Source organism: Macrobrachium nipponense, chromosome 1 (genome assembly GCF_015104395.2).
Source record: "Macrobrachium nipponense isolate FS-2020 chromosome 1, ASM1510439v2, whole genome shotgun sequence".
Lineage (NCBI taxonomy): Eukaryota > Metazoa > Arthropoda > Malacostraca > Decapoda > Palaemonidae > Macrobrachium > Macrobrachium nipponense.
This window is the reverse complement of record NC_087200.1, coordinates 38,407,403-38,433,759: the sequence shown is the minus strand read 5'-3', so window position 1 is coordinate 38,433,759 and position 26,357 is coordinate 38,407,403. Positions and strand designations below refer to the sequence as shown.

Here is a 26,357-nt window from a genome sequence, read left to right as displayed (position 1 = left end):
CCCTCATAAAGGGGCACACTTGTCCCTCCCTCATTCTTCCTTTAGAAACCTCACGACCAATAATAGTATCACATATGTACAAGGGTTATTATTATCCTATACGTAGCCATGCAATGACACATCATATCTTTAGATATCTAACTAATGGTGTATTTTGTTGGCCCTATTTTATTGCATGTATTACGTCCCAGCATTTCCTACCAAAACTCTTCTAAGACTAAATTAGAATGTCCTGTCTGTAACAGCAGTCAACTCCACCCCTGCAATTAAAATTCCATCAGAATATATATTCATCTAATGAAATAACGCAGTACTGCACATAGTTATCTATCTGCATTTATTATTCTCATTTTTAATCCTTTTCTCTATAATTACTTCCTCCCTCGACAACTTTTTCTGACATTCTTTCTCATAATCTCAATATCTTTCCTGTCCATTTCTTCATTACCCTTTTATTAACAACCCTAATTTTATTTATATTTTTTGTGCATTTGTATCTAGAATACCGATATACTTGAACTAGCTGCCTTCCCAACACCTTTTGCGAACATTTGTATCAGTTACTTGCTGGTACCACTACTTCAAAGTCTTAAACATCAGCCCATTTCTCAGTTTGGCGTTAGTTAAAGTTAGGCGTACTTTCTTGCCAAGATTTCATCAATCACCCCGCTCTTCCACGTTCGTTGTATTGGTATCACCAGAATTCATGGGTTCCACTAGGATTAATGTTTAATTTAACCAAAATATTTTTTTCTTTTGTTGTCAGTAACGAGAACCTGCTTGCCTTACTCATACTTTCCCTAAATTCAACTTCTTCCAATAACCAAATCTTATCAAGATTACTTCTTCCATAATTTTTCCTTATTTTTATGTAGAAGTTAGATGACGCATCCTCTTGTGTTGTTACCTCATTTTTACGGTAAAATCACCAAAAGCAACAAACTGGTTCACTCTTTACACATGACGATCATTTTTCCTGTTCTGCTTCTGTGTTGCTGTTGCAGCCACAAAATCTTAGATTTTGTATCTTAGATTTTGTGAGTATATTCGTTGTCATATTCCCATTCCCTTTCACTGCTGCACCTAATGCAATCATTTATTCCTGTCTTGCACTTGAAGTCCTTCCTCGTCAACTCTTTGTCCAGTACTCTGCCCTTGAAAATCGACATTCTCGTTTCAGAATAGTTGACCTTGATTCCGTAAATGTCTCGTGAGCAAAATTAAAAATGGATAACTAAACTCCTGCCTGTTTTGTTCACCTGCAATAAGGACGAATGTCACGGGGATACATGACTCATGTCCCGTCGCCATTTCAGCTAATTTGATGCATTTCGCACCGCGCAGTATCGAGATCGATATAGTTGTGCTTGGCTTTGTACAAAACTGCCAGATTTGTGAGCCAGTGGCATCCAGTCAAGCAGGCCACTCGCTTATTTCCTAGCATTTCCTTAACCAAGGAGTTTACAGGCTTGCTTAGAGTCACTGTGCTGTGGGAAACTCATTCACAGATACTGTGTAGAGCAGCAATATCTGCAAGAGGAACTTACACCTGTTATGGCGACATTCAATTCAGTTTTGGATTTTGTGTCCATATGTTATAAAATTCATAGTACTGTGGCATTGAAATGCGTCTGTTCCTTTACTTTTGCCTTATTCAGCATCATTACTAAGGAGGGTTTAATGACGTTGATGGTTATGAAATTATACGTCCATATTCAAATTTGATTCAAAATGGGGGCCATATAGAAATCTTTTTGGCATGTGGTTCACTTTCACAGCTACAGGTAAAGATATATGCACAGGTAAAGATACATGCTTACATAGTTTTGCAAGAGGGATTCTAAAATGTTACCCCGTCCTCTGGGGCTGAAATAGAAAATTTTGATGCTTATAATGTCATATTTTGCAGCATACAAAACAGGAATTTTCCTCTTTGTTTCTTTCATCTTATGCTGCCAGTGCTATTTTGATTATAGTTGTTCCTCCCGAACTTTTGTAAATTATTCCAACTAAAGACTTTAAAATACTGTTTATTTCATAGCGAGATGGTCAGTGTCACTGTTTTTCGGGGGTTGGCGTCTTCCAGATAAAAAAAAAATTAAGTTTTTTACTTTAACTCTACGAAAAATCTGTATTTTGAGGCAATCAAAAAGAGAGAGAGAAAAAGAGCAATCGCGTAACGCATTCTCAACATTGGCATCGTGATATTGACTAAGAGCCTTTGTTCAGAGGGATGTTTCACCTGCCTTGGTAGTGTTACCGCATACTGATGCAATAAGTCCAAGAAGGAATTTCCACGTCCCTCATATGCGGTCCTCTCTCTCTCTCTCTCTCTCACACACACACACACACACACAGTTATGCCGCCGCGCATGTCTGTTTGTACTGTACCCGTAAACATGAATATGTAATATCGATATAATGGATAAACTTGTGTGCGCGCGCACCGTATTAAGGACAACTCACGAACCTAGTGCTCTCTCATCAACCGCGCACGCATGATGCAGCCGACATGATCCGATGCGTGATGATATTGCGAGGAGATCTCACGCTCTCACCTGTCTGGCACCACTAAGGGGCTCGATACCGTGTTCAATAACTTCGCTCTTCGTCCAAAGGCATTCCGAAGGGGCTGGTTACGGGGTCTTCATAATGCGGTTGGTTATTTCTCGTCACTCTCGGAATATTCAAGAGTATTTAGAGGTCTGTAGGTTTTAAGACATTAATTCAAGACTTGTTATTGCTTTAATTCTCAGTATCCATGATGACCAGGGCGAGAGCATCCTCCTGACGGCGATACTTGTCATGAGGTCGATACGTTTCTTTGAGCCTCAAAAATGAGCAACGCCTTGAACTCACTTTTCTGCACACGCATTGTTTCTTCATAAAGAAATGTATTTTTATTTTTGTATGTGAATAGCTCGCATTTTAACAGTTTTCGTGCATAATCCAGGTTGTGAGTCATACGTTAAACAAATATTTTCTAAAGTATGAAAGCATTTATGTGGAGGTAGAGGAACTCTTAAGAGAAAAAGAAACATTCTCTCTCTCTCTCTCTCTCTCTCTCTCTCTCTCTCTCTCTCTCTCTCTCTCTCTCTCTCTCTCTCTCTCTCTCTACTTTAGACAAGACATTGCAGATTTGAGCTTTGTGTTTACATTTGGTCCCGATTACATATTACTATTTGTTTTGAGTTCTTTACCTTGACTGTAGTGACACACAAAGTAAATTCATACTATATAACGAATTATAGTGAGCAAGCTTTTTGTTTGTTTTACGGGAAAAAAATAATGCGGGTAATTCTCACGTCTCGCTTGATAAGACAAAAAAATTGCACACACACACACGCATATATATATATATATATATATATATATATATATATTAATATATATAGATATATATATAATATATATATGATATCATATGTACATATGCTGTTAAGAGAGAGATCTTGTTTTTCAAGTCCTAGATTCTTCCTGTGTTGTACGTTTACATTTTCTTGTTCTTTTCAGTTGCGTCAAGATGAGTGAAGACACGAAAAGTCCGGAGGAGGTTCTCAAGGAATACCTTGAACCTTGCAAGGATGTGGAACCGCCTCCGAAGGTCACCCTCGAGGAATTCGTTGAAAAGAGCGACGCCTTCTCCGTTCCTTTCCCAGTACAGACGGCTAGGGTCAAGACCCTCATAAAGGTTAGTAGAGAGAGAGATTTGTGTAACATATTGACAGCTTGACAGTAGATTTTTTTTTATTCATTTATTTATTTAAAGACAATTATCTGAGGGCTGCAAGTAAAGTCGTTCGTTTTGAAGTTCTTCTTTTTTGTGATGTTGACTATACTCGGTTTTTTTCCATCTGTCCACCCGCCTGTGGTGTTTGCGTATGGTAACACTGCGTCCCGGGCTTTAGATAGTTACATTCAGCTTACATTCAACAATAATAATAACATCCTATTTCGAATATTACGGTGTAATTCGCATGCAGTAAATTATTAAAACACTTTTCAGTTACAAATGTACACACAGATATCCTTTTATTTACCTAAAACTTACACATAGCGTAACTATCTAAAGCCCGGGACACAGTGTTACCATACACAAACACCACAGGCTGGTGGACAGGTGGAAAAAAAACAGAGTATAGGTTGTCATTGACTTCTTGAACTATATCATGTTTTCGATTTTATTTTGCCAGTTTTGCTTTTTCCAAAAATCGACGATTTGACGGTCACTAGTACATATTTGTACTTTTATTCTTCGGACAGGGTCTGAATCATGTTCGTTCGACAACTGATCAGAAAGTCGTAGAGTTACTTTTTGTATTTTATGTAAGAAATTATAGAATATGGACCTGGATGTAAAAACTGGTTTTATGTCACACATTCGATACTTTTTAGTCTCACATACTTCGTTCATATATTTTTTGCTGTGCTGTTCCAACTAGTATTTTCTGAAGGACAGCCTAAAGTTTTTGTTTATATCAAAAAGGCCAATAGTAATGGCAACCAAACGACAGTTTTTATGTGAATTGCCAGTTTTTGTTTACGTTGTGAATGAAAGCGACTGGGATAACCCAGTATTAATCCTGAGATAACCAAAGATCAGTTATTTAAAGAATATGAAAGTCGGTGTTGCAGGTATGCAAATGCTACTTTTACTTGAAATAAGAAAGCCAGTTATTGCTATGAGAAGGCAGTTCTCATTTGAAAGCTGAAGGCTGGTGTTAGCAGATACTGAATGCCAGTTTTTTATGGAAAAGTAAAGGCAAACTAGTGAGGCACCCAAGTAACAGTTCTAATTGGAAGGACGAGGGCCAGTCTGTTATTTTATGAATGATTACAGCTGACAGGACAGAATGGGTGATGCCAAATGCCAGTTTTAATACATAGACTGTTGCGATGAGCAGCCATGAGATAGTTCTTTCTTTCAAAACGAAGGTCGCTCAAATAGGCAGCCAGATGCCAGTTTGTATCGATAAGTGAAGCCCAGTAGAACAAGCAACCAAATGGCAGGTTTCAGTGTATAAGGTTGGTGGAATGTTAAACCCAAGCTCCAGATTTGGTTTAAACTATAACGACCAATACACGAAAGCCAATGAGATGAATAATCAAAGGCTATTTTATTCTAAATGTTAAGACTCTCATACGGGGCAGTAAAGTCCTGTGCTTAGCCTAGTCCAAAACGAAAAAACGTAGTGTAAATCGGAAGCTCTTTGGTATTATGATGCCAAGAGCTGAAGCAGACCATTTCTTGTAATTTGATAGAATTGATGATCAGACGTTAATATGAAAAAACAAAAAGTCGTCGGTAGATCTATCTTGCGCAAAACATGAGGTGATCATGAAAGACATTTTAACACTAGGTATTGCAAACAGCTGTTACCAATTAAACCTTTGAATGTTTTAGCAGCAGAACAGTAAACAAGGTATTTGAACACTTTCCTCTCTTCAAAGGCTGGACTGACATTTCAAAGGAATTAAGTACATGAAAGAAGGACAGGAAAAAGTAATAAATTTAATAGTGCCTCAGTGGCGTGGTAGGTTTGGTGTTTGCCTCTCACCTCGGTGGTCGCGGGTTCGATTCTCGGCCATTCCATTGAGAAGTGAGAGATGTGTATTTCTGGTGAAAGAAGTTCACTCTCGACGTGGTTCGGAAGTCACGTAAAGCCGTTGGTCCCGTTGCTGAATAACCACTGGTTCCATGCAACGTAAAAACTCCATACAAACAAAACAATAATAAAATTAATGATTGATACAACCAAGAGTTAGGTACTCTGATAATCTGCTGGCTTGCTGAAGAAAAGTACCAGAATGTCTAGTTTCTTTTACGGAGGCAAGCACTATGAGCTAATATATAAATATGAAGTTAGCAGGTTCTTGAGCACAAAAATCACCAATTGCATATTGATTTTAGAATTGAGAGTTGAAGAGTCTAGTATTTCCACCAGCGAAGCAAGGTGTTGTGTATGAAGAACCATCAAGACTATCATTTATTTCCTTGAACATGAGACACAAACCACCAGAAACAATCGTATGGAACAATCGTTATGGCTTTGACTGAGTATCTGACATACAGGTTGAATCCTAATAAACTTCATTGGGAGATAATATGAGTGAAAGGTTATGAAATATTGAGCAATTCATGTTGGCGTAAGATCAGCAACGTGGGAATTGGAATTGGAATGTAAAATTGAGTCCATAGGCCAAGCTTTGAGACCTATGAGTTCATTCAGCGCTGAAAATAATGTTGAGACTATAATTTCAGTTGGTGAGGTCAGTATATCGGTATAAGTAGTGGCTATGAATACAGAAAATTCAGATAGGAGGTTCAGAAAACAAGGAATGTGAAAAATTAATCACTCCATCTTTGCATGGAAGGTAATTTGAGGGAGCTGACGCCAAAACATGGGGGCACGAGCATCCAATATTCCTTTGACCTGTAAATCTTAACGCTGAACTGACTTGCTAGTTGAGTTGTGGTAAACATCAATTACTCTTAATCGTGGTACTAAACATTAGCATGTATATGACTTTTTCGAGATGCATTTCCAGATGATTACCTTCCGTTATTTTCCCTTTTCACTCATGTGTTGATATTGTGAATGAAAATCAGCTGTCGTTTTGTTATTATTTTTTTGCAGGTCATTGGCTTCTGTGCCAAATAGCGTGAACAACTATGCGTTTAATATTTTCAAGTAAGTTTCTAACCACGAAATCGTCCTGTGAATAAAAAACAAATTTATTTATTTTGCCCTTTAAAATAATTATTTTTTATCACCTGAAGGATTTAGATAGTTCGATATTCTTTGGACGATAAAGTGATGAAGTTTCCAGGAATTATTTATATAGTTTTATTACATGCAGGAATACCAGCAGACTGACGATAGTCAATTCAGCATCTGATGTTATTTTGATGAAGTATTTATTTTATCACTGGGGGCTGGGTGTATATAGAACATAGAATTTAGGCCAAAAGCCAAGCGCTGGTACAGTCACGGAGAAAACTTCCTTTCCCCTTGGTCTGGGTTGCTAGAGAATGTGGCCAAGAACTGGAAAAATACCTTGGAGATGGTTAAACTGTTCACTTTGAATGAATGATGGGGGTTTGTTTGAGACGCCTTGCTTAAAACCTATGATGTCTTTCATTGTATTGTGCTATTTTCCCCCTTGTAGATGAACGTTGTTCGGCCGTTAAGAAAGCGTTCAATGGATTTGTATGAATTTTTATCGTTCATTGTGCAATAAGTCATATCTTTATGCAAAAGAGAAAGAGTTTGAACTTCAATCCTCGTTTTTAAAAAGGTAGAAGCAAAACCAAAAACACCCCCCCCCCCCACCCATATTTTTCTGCTATTTTTGGGGACAATTTTTGCCTAGGTAATTCTCTTTTCCGCCACTGACATCTGCTTTCATTTTTTTTTAATTCGAAATCCTTTCCAATTATTTTCCCCTATGGGAAGTTGGTGATTTTATATTTTGCTGTTGATAGTTGCTGCAAAAATTCAATAGATAGGTCCTCTATGAGCGGTCATATCTATTCTATAACGGTTCAGACAAACTGTAGGCTCGAATTAATAAATTCAAGAAATTTACTGCCAAAGCAGAGCGCCGGAAGATGTCTACCATTTCACCACCTATGTCGTTGTTGAGAAAAGTTTCCCCCGTGTGCGACAAGCGGTTATATTTCGCTTCGTGAAAAGAAAGCAAGCAAGGCACGCTAATATTTTTGAGCCGATTTTTCCATTCCTTTTGAATCCTCGAAATTGCATTTGTCTATTATAAACATAAGCCTTAGTTTGTTGCAGCAGCAGTTTATGAAATGTGCCGTGAATCACGAATTCTACAGTATATATTGTAAGCAAGATATCTATCTCAGTTACCATAGAATAATTTCATCTAAATTGTTAAAACTTCAACAGTCCTCCATTTTTTTTATGGGAGAAATTAATTGATACGCTGCCTGTTTGTTAAGTTAAATGTTAACGTATGTCAAATGTTCATATTAAATATCTCGAAATGAAAGCAGACGAGAATGAAATGATAAAGAAATCTGAAAACCCATCTCAGAGATGAAAAGTGAGAGTCAAGGGTAAAACTATGACATATAATGCCGATTTATTTTAGGCGTGCGATTGTTACCAAATTCTGCTCAAAATTCAGTTGTAGATAATTGAAAAAAAAAAATATAGCAATAGATAAAACACACTTCCTGATTTCATGGAGAATGACACTTTTCGAGGAATACCCCAAAATCTAATCTAACTGCGAAAGAAATGTGTCATGACTCAAAATATATTATTCCATGAATAACAAATGAATGAGGTAGCCTAGTTACCAAACAGTCCTAAGATTGTTTACTGATTATAAGTTTTGTTTAGCAAATTACAAATATTTACTCTTAAATATCTCATATGATGATTTAATAAACATTTCCAATAAGACAGTATTATTATGTAGTAATAATTAGATGAGATTAGATAACATTTTATTGGCTTGAGAAATGATAACGGATTTCAGATGAAAGCTTCTCTCTCATTGACGTGTGTGTGGCAATGGCAAGCAGACACCAACACAGTGCTCTAATGCCGTGCTTGGGCAATTTGTTGGTCTGCGTAGTGCAGGATTTAACGACGGAGAGATTTCTAGGCAGACAGACAGACAGACAGGGGTATCGAAGCCAAACCGTTCGTCTGTGGTTGCGGGACCATAAATATAGAGGACGTCCGAGGCTTCCTACTACTGTGATTTTTCTTACGTGCTAGCGATTACCTCGGCAATTAGAACTTTATTACCACTTCCATTAATTCATCAATACTTTGCATATCTTGCGTCATGAATAGTGAAATTATAAGATTTCCCTTGAAAAGCCATGGTTTAGAATCAAGTTGGACGGTGCAAATCTATTATTGCGCGTGGCAGTATGGGAATTTTGCTCATTTGTTTGAATACAAACAACCCAAGAACGTTAACGTTAAACTGTATCAGTAAAAGCAATAAAATCCGATGCTTGACTTGTGATTACTCATGTAAGTTGTTCCAACTCAAAGAGTGTCAGAGACATGCCCCTTTCTTCATTCCTTAACTATCGCCAAGGTAGTTTCCAAATTCTTGGCGGACTCGAAAGCGTGAGACGTTGTTGTTGTTTAAGATTAAGCTGGCCTTGTGCCAGCACGGGCTCTTGCTCATAGAGCAGCCCGTATAAAATCGTGAGACGTTGCCATATTCACGAGTAACCTATATATATCAAGGGGAAAGGCAGTTTTGTTCGGGGCGGTACCTATGCGGTCTTTCAGCGCTGAAACGGAAATTGACAGTAAAATGGCTTGAAAGGTGTAACAGGAGGAAAACGTCGCGGTTGCACTATGAAAAGTTTGTACAGGAGAGGGTGGAAAGTAAGACAGAAAATATGAACCGAGGTACAGTAAATAGAATGGAAGGGGTCGCAGAGGGGGTTGGGGGCTCGCGTTCCAAAGAACCACAAGTAATGCCTACAGTGCACTGCTGTAGATTTCGTATTAGATCTAATGGTAAGCGCTAGGTCTAGGTAGACTTTTACTGTTAATACTGGTTCGTATTTTTTATACATAGTTTAATTTTCATCGCCCTTTCACAAAGGGAAGTCGTTACTAATTACTGTCATTTTGAGGACTAATGTCACTAGGCCCATTTGAAGTGCTTCAGGACGCAAATGAGATCTGTGACGAAAAGATTCGCGTTGATTTACGAAATATAAGAACTGATTTGTTAATAAAAAAATTCCATAATTTTTATACCAAAGTTTTGCAAAAGGTATTATTTTCTGAGCTCTAATAAAAACGGGATACTTGCTTTTAGCTTTGCGCATTTTTGCATACATTTCCTGATCTTTCAGTTTATTTACTTTTCGATATTCATATAAGGAGTTCTCAAAGGAGACCATTTTATTATTCTAAAACTAAAAGGACAATGAAACAGTACATTTACCTGGAGATATACCTATTTATGCACCCGAGAACGTTAGTGCTTGTAATAGATAAACACGTTATGTTAGGGCGGTTAAAGAAAACACCACTTGTAAATCACTAGTTTTGTTTACCATATATTTTTGGAGTAAGTAACAAAAATAAAATAAGATAAAATAAAAATGTGGAGACCATTTTTACCCTAATGACTCTCAACATTGATCACTCGCACTCAGACAGGTATGTTCGTTATACGTTCCGGACAATCCTGCAGACTGTTCTTTGATTCCTGAAGGTATTAATATACTTTCGTAAGTCTTGGCCTGTCATACGTCGAAATGCCCCAGCTGGTGGTCTGATTGGATTCGAACCTGAAAAGTAACATGGTTATCAGGTCATTTCTCACCCGAGCACCATCTTCAGGTGTGTCTCTCCCTCTCTCCTCTAAAGAGTGATGTGCCTAGGATATTATTTTATACCATGTAACCTCCTCCTATCTATAGACATTTCATCTTGAAATACAGTTGTCTTTGACTTGGATTTATTATATAAGGATAATCCTTTTAAGATCATATGATTTATAAGTTTGTCGTATCATATGACACTTAGTTATCAGCTAAAGTTGAGTGGTGACCACGTAGCTTGTTTTTAAGCTTGGGCTCAGCCATGCACCTTTTGCCAAAGCCCTCCGTTATCTGGAAAGAACATCTATCTACTTTTCTTTCCATCTATTTTCTCTTTCCATTTATTTTAGCTTACTCGGGAGTAAGCCTACAAACCATGGTGGTTGTTTTTGTTCTTTTTAGGGGGTAGGAAAGCCCTGTGGAAAAACCTATGACAGTCTGGAAAGGGTGTTTCGCATTGAGTTAAAGATACAGGAATTTTAGGATAGGATATTTAAGATTTATTTATTAAAAATGAATATGTAAAAAATATATAAGTGCATGTTAAACAGCGCAGAAAATGTAAGAAATATATATATGTGCATGTTAAACAGCGCAGAAAATTTATTTCTAAATATACCGTATGTGAAACAACCCTCTTATTTGATCGTAGATTTTAGCACGTTTTAATTTATTTGGTGTATTGAATGTAGAGGCTGTTTCTGTTGAATTATTTTGTGCTTCCACTTATAACTGAGAATATGTGAACATGTTTAATTTGTATCCTTTTTATTTGATCCTTTTTGTTACGGGACCATAAATATAATGTTTACAACTTTCGCGTGAGGGAAAAATCTTGCACGCGTCCCGAGTAAGCTGGAGGTCGTTTCGCACCTTGTTTGAACTTCTGTTTATCCATTTGCTTACTAACTTCTGTATGACCTGCTTCACAGGATGGATTTGCTACAAAAATAATAAATAAATACATAAACAAACAGTGGCAATCATGACTCAATATCAATAAACGATACCAATAATAAACCAAAGCCCAATACACACAAAACAAACGCCAGAAGATCGGGAAAAAACTCCATTCTAAATATAGATATCAAGATATAAATATCAACATTACCCCATAACTCAGAAACCTTGGTCGGAGGACGGGAAAAAAATATATATTAATAGGACCCCCGCAGGAGTCAGGCGAAGGGAAAACTAATTGAAAACTGGAAAAACGAGAACAAGATGAAAGCAAACAAGCATCCGACCAATTCCTTTGAGTAATTATCCAAACAATTGAACAACCTCTTGAAAGAGTTGTTAGGTATTGTCGTGAAAACATAAATAAACAAATCACCCTATGACTACGCTCACAAAATCAAAATATTTATTGAATGTTTGTTACAATAGAAAAAAGTGCACTAAAAAAATTCATATTATTTATGTAGAATTTTGAAATCAAGTAAAATTTCATACCTGATAACGTTTCCGTTTGCTCACCTTATCAATCACAAAAAAATCTCTTGTGCTGTCTTTGTTGTCGGAACAAATACTCTATAATCACTGACTGTAGGCATTTGTTTGCAGTTTCTCTTATATTTGTCATCCCAACTATCGTGCATTTAAAACTTTTCTCCTCTTATCGTATGGTCTTTTTATTAAGAGACCTTTTACAGAAAAGACATTCCCCCTCACCCGCTATATTCTTGAAACTCACTCAATGCTTAGAATATGTTGTTTTAGATTAAGCTGGCCTCATGCCAGCACGGGCTCTTGCTCATAGAGCAGCCCGTAACCTAGAAAATTCTAGCAATTCTTAGCTGATCGCCTTCCGTATCAGTTCTTTTGAAAGTGCAGATTTGTCGTTTTTATCAGAATAACTATGATTTCGTTATTTCCGTAAAACTTCGTACATTATACTCTACTACCTCATTTTCTTCTTCAGATTACTCTATTTAAACATTGCCACCCCACCCCCTCACCCCCCCGCCCGAACCATCTACGTATATACTTAGAATTTTAGGCAAGTGTTCCGATAAAGAAGGTGAACAGGATGATAGGACTAGAAAAGGTTGTAAAAAGAATATCTTACATTTCAGAACGGCATCGACAAAGAAACCTTGGAGGATAAGATCAATTCTTCCTATCCCTTGATCCATGAGAGGCTGTTGCCTCTCATCGCCATGTTTATCCACAAGAAGCAGCAATTTGGAAGGAAAAAAGAAAAGTAAGTGAACTGTCTCTATTTTTCCTGTTGTAACGGGCTGCCCGATATGATACCACTGCATTTTGCTTACAATTTTCTCATTTCTTATGCATGAAATTTGGTTTCTCTGTGACACAAGTATTTCTCTCTCTCTCTCTCTCTCTCTCTCTCTCTCTCTCTCTCTCTCTCTCTCTCTCTCTCTCTCTCTCTCTCTCATATACATACAACCACGGAGAGAATGCCCCTCCTTATTGATTTTCCATGATAAAAATGTTCCTCCTTTCCTGGTAGCTTAAACCTCTTCTCGGAATTATGGTTTTTTAAAGATGAAGGTCTACAATCCCTCCCTTTCGATGTTTTTTTTTCGGTATTCCGTCATGGAGAGAGAGAGAGAGATTGTTTGTATGAGCTGGTGACTATATTCGTTGATTAGTGATTTATGTTTACGTGTTCTTAGATGTGATTACTTTCCTATTAACTAAATGTTATTTGAAAAAAGGCGCAATTTTACCTCTTAATTGTCCAAGAACTTTGATTATGATGATTGGTTATGCAGTGATATCGGGGGTTGAGTAGTCTTGTAAGCAGTTCCATCAGCAAATAGATGTTTTCTTAATAATTCTCGATTTTGTGCAAAAGGAGAAATTATGCAGTATCGAGAAGCTGCTGATATCAATTCAGTGGTAGTAGGACGGAGTGTCGAAAGACAGAATATCCAAAAACGAAATGTAGAAAGGCAAACGGTCGAAAGGACAAAGTTGTTTTCCTTTAAGAGCCGACATAAATGTTCCATCGCAGAACCATCTTCTGTTAACCCTCAAAGTGTTGATATTGTGGGTTGTCGAATAAATTTTTATTTCATTTTCAGCAAACAATAAAAATATCTCTCCTCTCGTGTTTAACAGTAAAGTCTGTATCCTTAAAAGTTGAACACTGACTTGTCTTTAATTTTATCTATAACTTTTACGGTCTCAACATGAGAACTATCAGGCTGATTGGAATGCTCTTTAGTTCTGTGGATATTTTCGTCTTGAGTTATTGCGCTGCCGTTAAAAAATCCAGCAACTACGTTTGCTTGTCACTTTGTCGATGACGTATGCGTAGCGTAGCCTTCGTGCAGCAGCTTCTTTCCTCCCATTTGAGTCTTGATGATTTCCATCATGAATCATAGTTTAAACCTCAAGGAAATTACTGGTTAATGCAGCTAAAGGCCTTGAGTTCGTAAGTAATGTAAATATTTGGAAAGTTCTTAGGTCTAGGTAACTGCTAACTAGGTAGTTTATTAGTCAGTTCGTTTACCTTTTGAGTTAAAAAGTTAGCTTTTATCAATTAGTCAACTAGATGCTTTATTTGTTAGCGAGTTAGATCATTGTAAGGCCAAGTATACATTGAAAGACTAGTTACACATTACTTCTCTCTCTTCGATTGTTTGTCCTTTCAACATTTTGTCCTTCGACGTATTGTCTTTCGACTAAGTATTTCGAGACTCGGCGCACGGATTCAGTAACCATGTGGGACATTACTTTTTGTTGTTCTTTTTTTTTGCGAAGAATAATACTTGAAAAGCGAACATTTAACATCTGCTTTAAAGTCTTGGGTAAATTCTAGAAATATGAATATCTGTCATCTGTTACATGTTAAATGAATTCATTTATTGTAAAAAGTTACAAAAGCAGTCTCTTATTTTATAAAAGGATTTATTTTATAGAGCGATTTACACAAGAAAAATATCTTTAGCAGCAATTTGAAACAAATGCCGTGAGTACCCATCTCGTTAAACATTCTTTACAAATTCCCCTTTTCTGCTGTCATGTTAAGATAATGAATCGAGGAAAACTGATAATTATTGTAGGATTTGTAGCTTACAAACTCTTTACCTGACGAATTCTAATTTATTGGGTATTTGGGTAGATTCCCTTCGAAAAGGTAAATGAACAGTAGCCATTCCTTCATTTGACTTTGATATGTCAGAATTCTTTTAATTGCTTTTACCAAATAATAATTTATAAATTACAGAAATAGTTGTTTATAAACTACAGAAATCATTGTTATTGCAAGGTGCATTGCACTTTCTCCCCTTAGTTGCAGAAAAAATCCCTTGAAAAGTAGCAGTTCTTGAAATTATTTACATACCTGTACCTAATATATTCAACGTGTAGATAATGCTTGCAAACAATTTTTTCATTCTCAGATTGTATTACATTTCACATTTAATATTATGTGATTCTGGGAAGTGATGGAAATGTAAATACTTTAAGTTTGCATTTGGTCAACTTTGATATAATTAATGACTCGAATGTCCTTTGTTGCTAGTGACCAGCACCTCAGGTTGATTGGGAGACCATTTGTTGGGCGTTAGACCAAGAGGCATTGAGGCCTTGGAATGTAACCACTTACTAGCTTACCACAGTTATCTTGTGTGCATCTCTGTATACAAAGGTGGACGACCAACATACAACCTGGGAAGGAAGTGACAAGGGAACAGTAACAAGACACCATGATGTCTGCTGTGTTTATATGCATGTACGTTTTGCATTTGTTAGGAGGTGCTTGTCGTGAGGAGCAGATGCCCATAGGGTATGGGTTCAGACAGCCAGGTAAGATGGACTATTGTGTAGGTCTGTGTGAGACCCTACAGGACTCTTCCGCCCTCTCTCTTAGAGAGGTCTATGGTTGTAGGTTGATTTCTGGGAGGTATGCTGGTTTGAGACTATCGATGGAGAGACTGACAGTACTGTCATCAATTGGCATCTGGTAGGCAATGTCTCTTCTTTGGATGACCTGGTATGGTCCCGAGTTGGCTGCGGAGAGGAGGGCTCCGTGCGTCCAATCGTATAAATGCGTATTTTACGTTCTGCATTTTGTTGGGGACGTACACTTTTCTGGTTATGGGTTTGAGACGATTGATGGAGAGAGACAGATCTGTCATCAACTGCCATCTGGTAGGCCTTGTCTCTTTTTTGGATGATCTGGTATGGTCCCGAGTAGGCTAGGGAGAGTGGGGGTACGAAGGCGTATATTACATTCGGTATTTTGTTGGGGACGTACACTTTTCTGGCTATGTTGTAGGTCGTTTCGGCCAGCCTTATCTGTTCTAATGCTTTACGGATGTTGGATGGGGATGTTGGGCTCGTTTGATATTGAAAGATGTCTGCTGGCCATACAGGGCTGCTTCTGGAGATGTGTTGAATGCCATGTTTGGTGACGTTCTTGGGCCCAGTAGGACCCAAGGGAAAACCTTTCTCCAACTCCCGCCTTGACATCTGGTACGTGAGTGATGTTTTCAATGACTGGTGTAGCCTTTTGATGATGCTGTTGGCTTCTGGGTTGTAGGCTGTCATGTGTACTATCATTTCCCCAAACTGTCTGCAAGGGCATCCCTACACCAGACGTGAAGCTGGCCTCTTGTCACATGTGATGATCTGCAGGACTCTTATGTTTCCTGACCCATCTGATAAGAGCTTTCACACACCTCTCCATTGCCTGTTGCTGTATCGGTATTGCTTCTGGCCACCTGGCATTTCTGTCGATAATGAACATACGTATATCTGTACCCTCCAGAATGGGGGAGAGGGCCCACTGTCGACGTGGGTGTAGGCAAGACAGCGGTGTGTTGTGTGGAACTCTCCTACTCTCCTCTCTACCATCTCTACATGCCTGGTTATTTTTGACGTCTGACATTTAAGGCATTCTCGTCCACTTTTTTATGTCGGCTTTCATTCATCACCAGATGTACTATTCCTCTACATTTCAGGCAGCTGTGCAGCCTGATGGGTGGGACAGGTTTTGGGCAAAGTTGGAAGGCTTACCTCTGAGACCTGCTGACAGATTTGGGCGAGGGTTTCCTGTACCTGTTTCGCAAGCAATGGTGGTCTCTCCATTGTTGATTGATAGGTCACTCCACGTGAGGGTGGGATCGTCCCACCTCAGTCACTGTAGGTCAATGTCGTCTTTTTTGTCTCTCTGCTATTTCAGGATAAGGCTATCCCAATCTGGATGGTGTTGGCGCGCAGTGCTTGAAGACCCCTTCAGGTACTTGATGGTGCAGGAGTGTTCAGCTGTTGCAGACAGGTGACATCTGTCACTTTTGTAAAGGCATGCACCAAGGGCTGGTGGTCCTTTAGGATTCACTGTAATTTCGTTGCGGCAATTTCATCGCATAGCTAATACATATTTGAGAATTTCAGTGCAAAGTAATTACATTGCAATGCATTACATCTCACGGTAATTTCATCACATAACTAACCATAAGATTAAAAAGGGGGAATAAAATCATTTTTTTTTTCGAATACTAATACATATTAATACATGGTAATAAAAAAGATTGTTTAAAAAAACAAAGATAAGCTAAAATCACACACACATTTATTTTTATTAAAAAAGAAAAGATAAGCTAAAATCACACACACATTTATTTTTATTAAAAAAGAAAAAAAATCTACCTATTGCCATCAATATTCTAAAAGACTAATTATGGGCAATACCCCTAAGATACTCGAGCAATTCTCGATTTTCATAATCATTAACGATGCGTTGGATTCTAACGGCACTATCCTTATATATATATATATATATTTTTTTTTTTTTTTACGGCGAGGAATGTTTGTATCAGCGACATACTGTTCCATTATAGCTTCATTTCTTGGTTGCTCTTTTTTCCAAATATCTAGAAACTTCCAAATAGTAGGATGTGATGCGCCAGCCAATTCGTTGTATGAACGATGCCAACCTTCACAACAATTGTTTGTTTTAGAGGCACCCTGCCTGGCAGCGTCGAAGCAATTCCATAAAATGTGATCAAATCGAGGAGGTCGACGTCCTGAGCGACGGTTCGGGCGTCCAATCCAGTTATCCTCCACGCAATCTAAAACAGGCTGTTCATTTTCAGGATAATCATTATTATCATTTAGGAATTCAAATGTGCCTACTACATCTACGACAGGCACGAATGCAATTGAAGTAATCATGCGCATTTTTAATGCAAAATCTGCATCGCTCTCATACAACTGTTGTAGGTCATTCCTTTGAATAGACCGAAATATACATTGTGAAAAATGAAATAGACAACCTTTTTGAATTGAATTGGGAAAAATTGACCTAAAAACATTCATTGCAGCGCATTCAAAATCGGTCATTATTTGGCTAGTTGATAATGTTGGCTCTAAGGTTTTTAGTTCTAGTAAAAGCTTCTCGTAACTCTCTTCGGTTTGTTTAGCCATTAAAAGATAAACAAGAGGCAAAACATCGCCATTCATTATGCCATGAATAGTGTACAGCTGTCTAAATAAAGGGGGTGTTGTTTGGAAAGTACCATCTGCATACCATTTATCTGCACTAGCTAATACCTGTAAATTTCTTTTGAGTTGAAAATATGATAATTCTGTCTAGTCCATCACTGCTATCAAAAAGAAGAAAGGGTTGATTTGCGTGTGTTACCGTGTAGCCTGGAGATATATTAACTGGAATAAAGATGCAGGTTTTGGAGGGACTTGTGCTGCTACACTTCTAGCATTTCGAATATTTTTTTTTTAAATGCTGAATGGTTGGTAGCTGACCAGCAACAGCTTGTGATACTCAAATGTATGTCTGGGTTGCGATGCAATGAGTAGTTTCCTGCGTCGAAATGGCTTTTTCTATTGCGGCATTTATAACTTTTGTAGATTTAACATGAGCATCATTGCCTGCATGATTGTGTTCTCCAACTCGTTTTGTAATAGATTCTTGATTTGTATGAACTCTAGCCCGGCACTTAGTTGTCTAAACCTGATCAAATTTCCAAATGGTATTTTCACCAGTTGTTCTCTTTCTCACAAATAGACCATTATAAATGAGCTGTTCTTATTTCTTGAGCTTAAGACGTATTGAAGACCCATTTTGAGGGCTAAAACAAACTGAATAAAACTGTAAGTAACACTTTCTTATATAGGAAAAGTAGTAGACGTGGTGTGAGCAAAAAGCAGGTTGTTTAGAAATAATAAACTATCGGCCTATTGAACTATTGCTCTGAAATTACCTTGCGATGGGCAAAAAGCAGGTTGTTTAGAACTATTGAACTACTGCTCTGAAATTACCGTGAGATGTAATACATTGCAATGTAATTACTTTGCACTGAAATTCTCTAATATGTATTTGCTATGCGATGAAATTGCTGCAACGAAATTACCACAATGAAATTACTGCAATGAAATTACCGGACACCGTCCTTTAGTATGAACTGCCGTCCTAATTCAAGCAAGTGGTGGAAGTTACGGATGGCTTTGTGGATTGCCAGCAATTTGCTATCAAATGTGGAGTACTTTTGTTATGCTGTTGTTAACTTTTTGCTGAAGAACACCAGCAGTCAATGACCATCATCTGGGTCCTGCTCTAGTATTGCACCCATTGTCGTGTTACTCACATCAGTCATCAAAGTCAGGCACTTATGGGGTAGAGAAAAGAGTTAATGTGGCTGCCGAAGGGGTTTTCATTTAAAACATACAATTTGGGTTTATCTTATAAACAATTATATATTGGACTCATGATTTTTAGCAAGATTTGGTGTAAATCAATTACAGTAGTTAATTAGTCCTGAAAAATCGTGTACTTTGATTGTGGTTGGTGTCGAGAAGTCGGTGATTGCTTTTAATTTTACTAGGAGGGTTTGATGCCGTCTGGAGTCTCTGGACTTCCACAGTCATTTTTGCCCACTTTGCATTTGTCTTCCCTTGCTACAAGTCTGTTTCCTTTGAGGGCAGCACTCCCCCACTTTTACACAGTAGTATTAGGTTCCAGAAACTGCTGCGGAAATGCAAAAATCCCTTCTAAAAATTCTTTTAACTAGTTCATAACTGCCGAAAACCCAGTACCCCATAAACTAAAATGTTTATAACTGTCTATTTTAACATTTCACTGCTTAATTTGATATTTCAAAGAAAAATACACCCTAAACATCCTAAGGCACCTTAGATTAGTACGCTTTTCCAACTGTGACTCTTAAGCATATAGTGCACCCTCTAAAATACTTATAACAGAAATTTACTCATCTTAAAATATTAATATTAATGTAAAAAGCAAAATATCTCTAAAATTTTTAATACATATTAAGTAAATCTTTAATACAAAATAAATAAATCTCTTACAGAAAGTTTGACAACTAATAAAGTTACCACTGTACTGTATGCATAAGCCATTTTCTCTCATAGTAAAGCAGTATTAATCATTTTAAAATTATCACTAATTCGCCTTGATTTATACAAACATTGTTTGTTCACAAATTACTGTATTATTTCATATTATGTATGTGACTAAATAAATTTTAATTTAAAAAATTTTTATTTAAAAAATTATTTACAACATAATATAATTAATTAAGCTCACTCCAGGTTGAGCCCTAGACTGAGCATAATAGGTATTCGATTGATTCTCTCTCTCTCTCTCTCTCTCTCTCTCTCTCTCTCTCTCTCTCTCTCTCTCTCTGTGTGTGTGTGTGTGTGTGTGTGTGTGTGTGTGTGTGTGTGTCCCGTTGAACGAGTGGACTTCACGCTCGGCTACCAATCTGGTGGTCCGAAGTTCGATTATCGGCTCGGCCAACGCGGAACCAGAGGAATTTATTTCTGGTGATGGAAATTCATTTCTCGATGTAACACTGTGGTTCGGATCCTACATTAAGCTGTAGGTCCCGTTGCTAGGTAACCAATTGACTCCTAGCCATAAAAAATATCTAATCCTTCGGGCCACCTCTAGGAGAGCTGTTTATCAGCTCAGTGGTCTGGTAAAACTAAGATATACTTAACTTCTCTCGCTCTCGCTGTGTGTGTGTGTGTGTGTGTGTGTAAGGGTAATGTAAGCTGTATTTGAAATATTAATGTAGAGTTTTTTTATGCTTTATCATAAAAAAATCTTTACAGCAATGTAATTTCAAATTACATCTTACATAGAGAGAGAGAGGAGAGAGAGAGAGAGAGAGAGAGAGAGAGAGAGAGAGAGAGCGTATTATACTTAGTATTGGACCCAATCTGGAATGAGCTTATCAGAGGCATTACTACATTATAATCGTGCTGTAAATCATTTTATCATAAAAATCAGTATTTAGTCACAAACACAATATGAAAAAATACAGTAATTAGTGAATGATGAATGTTACTCACGTAAAGACCTCCTTTACCCACTAATCACGATCTTGTATCTCATCTAGTTAAGCAGTAAGAATCGCATTATGTTTATATATAGGATTTCCTGGCCTTTATGCCGATATATAATTCATCAATGTATGTCCATTATGTCTTTTGTTATTGTCATTTCATTAACTGCTAAGAAACACAAATTCTTCTCTGTCTGTGTGCGGGTCACGAGACTCGGGGGTCAGGTACTCCGTTTCCGTTTGCACATTGCTATGTATACCTCGTGCCCCGTTAATAAATCAGTAGTACTCAGTTCTGTCCCATTGCAACCTCTCAACTGGTGGCCCGAGGATGACAGTAAACAGCAGTTTTGGCTTCACCATTAATAGACTCACTACGGCTGTGCTTACCTTAAGAAGCCTTTTAACGGAACCATACAGTGATAAAGTATAGGCTTCTGAAAGCTCCTTCCTTGATAAACCACCCATGCCACCAACGGACTAATTACGGCATACCTCCCCAGGTACATTCGAACAGTTTAGCCCTGCCATTTATGATTCACATCGACCGTATTCAGAAAGTCATTAACGGAAACACATGATGTATAGTTTTGACTTCTGACCAACCCCAAACACCATTAACGGACTAAATGCAGCGCTTAATTCACATTTTGGTATGAGAGTCAAAATGCCAGACACGGAACTCGAAAGTCTAGCCGAGGACCCACAGATCCTTTGCATCCCCCTCTCACCTTTGAAAACCACAATAACTCAGGCGATAAAGCTGCCGCCATTCTCACGGCAAAATACCGCTTCATGGTTCCTGCAGGCCGATGTACATTTCCACATAGCCAAGGTCACAGACAAAGAAACCAAAGAAGACATCGCCATGACGACACTATTCGAGGAAGTGTTTAATAAAATTATCCCTTGGCTAGACGCACAGCCAGAAAAGATCAAATACGAAGACTTCCGCAGGAAGCTCGTCGAGATTTACGCCATGCCCATCCCAGAGAGAGCCCAACGCGCCTGGGACGAACTACGTGGTCTCCTGGTGCTGCTGAACTGCAACAAATTCAGCAAAAGAAAGGATATCAACTTATCACGAGAAATATTCCTGTGGCACCTTCCTTAGGAGGTGAGGGCGCAAAACAGGGAGGCAGACACACTTCCAATGAAGAAATTGGTGAGCATCGCACAAACTCCACAAGGCCATCAAGGCCTCCAAGCACGCCACAGCACCTGCAGCCTGTAGCCTTATTGAAGAAAAGGTTGAGGAGGGGGATACACGCGCAATATAAAGAAAAAAGGCGCTGCCACAGCAGCACAGGACGTGGATGAATCCAGCCTGGTGTTATTTTCATAGACGATTCAGAAAAAACACCAGAAACTGCAGAGCTCCCTGTCCATTACCAAAAAAACAGAGGGCGTCCACCCATAACAGCAGTGGGCGCAAACAACAGGGAATCCCAACCAGTGGGATTCTTCATCCACGACGCTATCTCAGGAGCCAAATGCAGTAGACACGGGAGCCATGCAATCAGTCTTTCCACTGTCGAGGGAGGTCTGCAACTGCTCGACAACATTCCAAAGACGGCCATCATCACACAGTTCTTAACATACACCTTCTCCTACTCCACCTTCAGCCTCAGGAATGCCAGGGCCACATTTCAATGCCTGATGGACAGCATCCTGGGGGACCTACCTTTCTGCATCTGCTATGTGGACGATATCCTGATTTTCTCCATGTCCCCAGAAGAGCACCTGGGACACTCCGGGTTATGCTGAAACGCCTTCAGGAGAACAGGTTGATCATCAGGTTCAATAAGTGTTCCTTCAGTGTAGAGAATGTGGACTTCCTGGGACACAAGGTCTCCCCAATTGGTGTCCGCCCCATGGCCTCCAAGATAGAGGCGGTAAACAACTTCCCAACACCGAAGATGATAAAGTCCCTGCAGGAGTTCCTCAGCATGGTCAGCTGCTACCAACGATTCGTGCTGGACATCGCCCGTATCATGTATCACATGACCAAGGTGCTGAATGGGATCAAGGTGCTGAAGGGGAAACCGAAGATGCTGATGTGTGGAAACGCCACAGCAGAGAGCACCCGAGCAGACGAAGGCAGCCGTCGCCAGAGCCACCACCCTAGCCTACCAGGACCCCACCACCCCCCTGAGACTTACCACCGATGCCAGCAACGTCGCCTGCGGAGCTTTACTAGAGCAGATAGTGGACGGATCCCCCAACCCACTCACTGAATTCAGGTGTACCATTAGCTACGTCCCTGGGAAGAAGAACAGGTAGCCGACGCCCTTTGAAGGATTTGAATAAATTCAGTCCACCTGGGCATCGACTACGAGGACCTGGCGAAGAAGAAGCCACAAACCCAAACCCCGAAATGCCAACTTAACTCAGAATGTGAACTAATAGCAGTAGAATTTGAATCTGAAAAATTAATGTACATAGTAATATATAGACCCCCTAATACTAAAGAGTTTGACGGTAATAGAAAAATTGGATGATATATGTAGAAATCACAAGGACTGGACTATTCTCCTATCCGGAGACTTTAACTTTCCTATCGTAAACTGGAAAGAACGAATAGGAGATTGTGGTTGTATTTATACATATAAAAAAAGAGAGTAATAGTAGTGCAGAAGATAAGAGGCAATTCGAAAAGCTATTGGATATGCTACTAGAATACAAGATTCAACAAATAAATCACCTGCCAACAAGAAAGGAAAATACTTTAGACCTAGTATTTGTGAACGAGGTGAATTATGTTAAAGAAATAATAGTTTATAATGCGAGTATTTCAGACCATAATGTCATAGAATTAACAGTCCATTCCAAAGCAAGTGAAAACAGAGATAAACAAGAAATGATAAGGTGGGAAGGATATGGGAAATACAATTTCTACAGTAAAAATATAAAATGGTCAGAAATAAATGAAGAATTAAACAAAGATTTGGATAACATTTTCGTAAGTGATGATATAAAGGTAAATACAGAGATATTAAATAAAATATTAGAGAAAATAGTGGATAAATATATACCGAAGAAGAAAAGTAAACATCAGTCATGCATACCAAGAGACAGAAGGATCTTGTTCCAGAAAATAAAAAAGTGGAAAAAAGGTCTTGCAAAAGAAAAAAATGCATGGAAAGTGATGGAACTAAAAAGTAAGATAGAAAATGCAGAACAAAAGATTATAAAATCAAAAGAAAATGAAAAACGGGACTTGGAAGGAAAAGCCCTAGTAAATATCAAGCAAAACCCCAAACTATTGTACTCGTATGCGAAAAAGATGAATATTAATAAAAAAGAGAATAAAAGAAGAATAGAAATAGGCCCTCTAAGAATTGAAGGGAGATTAACGAATGAAAAAAAGGAAATATGCAACATATTGTCAGAAAGATATAAGAGAGAATTCACCCCTAGAATTGATAATGAAGATAATGATACAGAAATGAGGGGTGAAAATAGTGAATATTTATCAGATATAGATATTAATAAAGCTGATATTGTGCAGGCTATTAATGAAATTAAAAATGGTTTATTCTATCGCAAAGCCACATGCAATATTATTATGACCGAGTGTAGATACAAGCAAGATTTATGATGAGCATAAATTAGCATATATTACCCCTACTTTCAAAAGTGGATCAAGACTAGAGGCAAGTAACTATAGGCCTGTGAGTCTAACATCACATATTATGAAAGTGTATGAAAGGGTAATGTAGAAAAATATTATGAAACATTTAATAAAAAATAATTTGTTTAATAAAGGACAACATGGTTTTGTACCCGGAAAAAGTACACAAACCCAACTGTTAGTCCACCGTGAGAACATATACAAAAATATGAAAAACGGAAATAAAACAGATGTGGTTTATCTAGACTTTGCAAAAGCTTTTGACAAGGTAGACCATAATATATTAGCGAAGAAAATTAGAAAACATAATATAGTGGACAAAGTAGGAAGATGGTTAAAAGAATTTTTACACAACAGAAAACAGATAGTTATTGCAAACGATGAGAAATCGGATGAAGCTAAGGTAATATCCGGTGTGCCACAAGGTACGGTGTTAGCTGCATTACTGTTTGTTATTATGATTGCAGACATAGACAGTACTAATGTTAAGGACTCGGTAGTGAGTAGTTTCGCCGATGACTCAAGAATAAGTAGAGAAATTACTTGTGACGAAGATAGGAATGCACTACAAAGAAACCTTAACAAAGTATATGATTGGGCAGAGGCAAATAGGATGGTATTTAACTCTGATAAATTTGAACAGCTATATGCATATAGGGGACCTAATAATGAGACAATCACAATTAAGGAAGCAGTTAAAGACCTTGGTGTGATATTGAATAGGAACATGTTATGCAATGATCAAATACCAATTCTGTTGGCAAAATGTAAAGCAAAAATGGGAATGTTGTTACGGCACTTCAAAAGAAGAAAAGCTGAACACATGATTATGCTTTATAAAACATGTTCGTAGTCCACTTGAATATTGCAATATGATATGGTACCCGCACTATCAAAAGGATATTGCACAAATAGAGAGTGTACAGAGGTCCTTTACAGCTAGAATAGAAGAAGTTAAGGATCTTGATTTCTGGGAAAGACTACAATCCTTAAAATCATATAGTCTAGAAAGGAGAAGAGAACACTACATGATAATTCAGTCATGGAAACAGATAGAAGGAATTGCCAAAAATATCATGGAGCTAAAAATATCAGAAAGAGCAAGCAGAGGTAGATTAATAGTGCCCAAAACTATACCAGGAAAAATAAGGAAAGCACACAGGACATTAATCCACTACGCACCAGCATCAATGATGCAGTGTCTATTCAATGCATTGCCAGCTCATCTGAGGAATATATCAGGAGTGAGCATAGATGTGTTTAAGAATAAGCTCGACAAATATCTAAGCTGCATCCCAGACCATCCAAGACTGGAAGATGCAAAATATACCGGAAGATGTACCAGCAACTCTCTGGTAGACATTAGAGGTGCCTCACACTGAGGGACCTGGGGCAACCCGAACAAGATGTAAGGTAAGGCACTCACCGCACTGAAGTGGAAGGACATGTCAGTAGGAGAGTAGGGATCGACACTTCTCTGCAACACCAGCACAGCCCCCCCCCACCCTGCCCCCTGATACCCGCATTCTGTCTCATTGTGATCTCACACTCTACAAAGAAAAAGCAAATTAGTAAATTTTAGATATGGTAAATAGAAAAAATGCACAAATTACTGAACGTTCCCCCATGGAAAATATGATTACAGTCACCTCTCAATCAACACGTGTTTAATTAACACGTTTTCGATTTACGCGAGCTAGATAATATTTGAAAATATTGAAAAAATTTGAAAATTTTGATTCAACGCGAATTGGTGCCTGAGCGTTGTTTTCAAATCACCCGTGCTTCAGCGCTGCAGATGACAGCCTTCGACATAAAGACATAGCACAGTATGTATTTATTAATAAAGGGAAACCTTTATTTCTTAATAAAGCAAAAAAAAAAAAGACACGAAATGAGAATCAGCTTCGTTCCGACATCAGCATAATTGAGCGATGTCATGCTGCTGATGGCTATGTATAATTACACACAACAAAAAATATGCATCTTTTCCATGAATCTTTTAAAGTTATACATTACTTCACTGTATCCAATAATATTTTATGTATTCTCATATTATTGTGTTATGTTTTGGTTT

At 38.1% G+C, this 26,357-nt stretch overlaps 1 protein-coding gene across 14 annotated transcripts in view; it reads left to right on the top strand.

Annotated features, from left to right (window-relative positions):
- The window catches only part of LOC135219248 (uncharacterized), a 114,644-nt gene that overhangs the window by 69,278 nt on the left and 19,009 nt on the right, over positions 1 to 26,357 (top strand). For 12 of the 14 annotated variants that reach the window (XM_064255853.1, XM_064255855.1, XM_064255852.1 and 9 more), the window contains 2 exons: positions 3,514 to 3,691; positions 12,421 to 12,548. In XM_064255853.1, the coding sequence (XP_064111923.1) occupies positions 3,524 to 3,691; positions 12,421 to 12,548 (296 nt within the window). In that variant the 5' untranslated portion in view covers positions 3,514 to 3,523. Of the gene's footprint in view, positions 1 to 2,494; positions 2,704 to 3,513; positions 3,692 to 12,420; positions 12,549 to 26,357 lie in introns of those variants that run through there. The other 2 variants (XM_064255846.1, XM_064255857.1) reach the window with 2 other exon arrangements.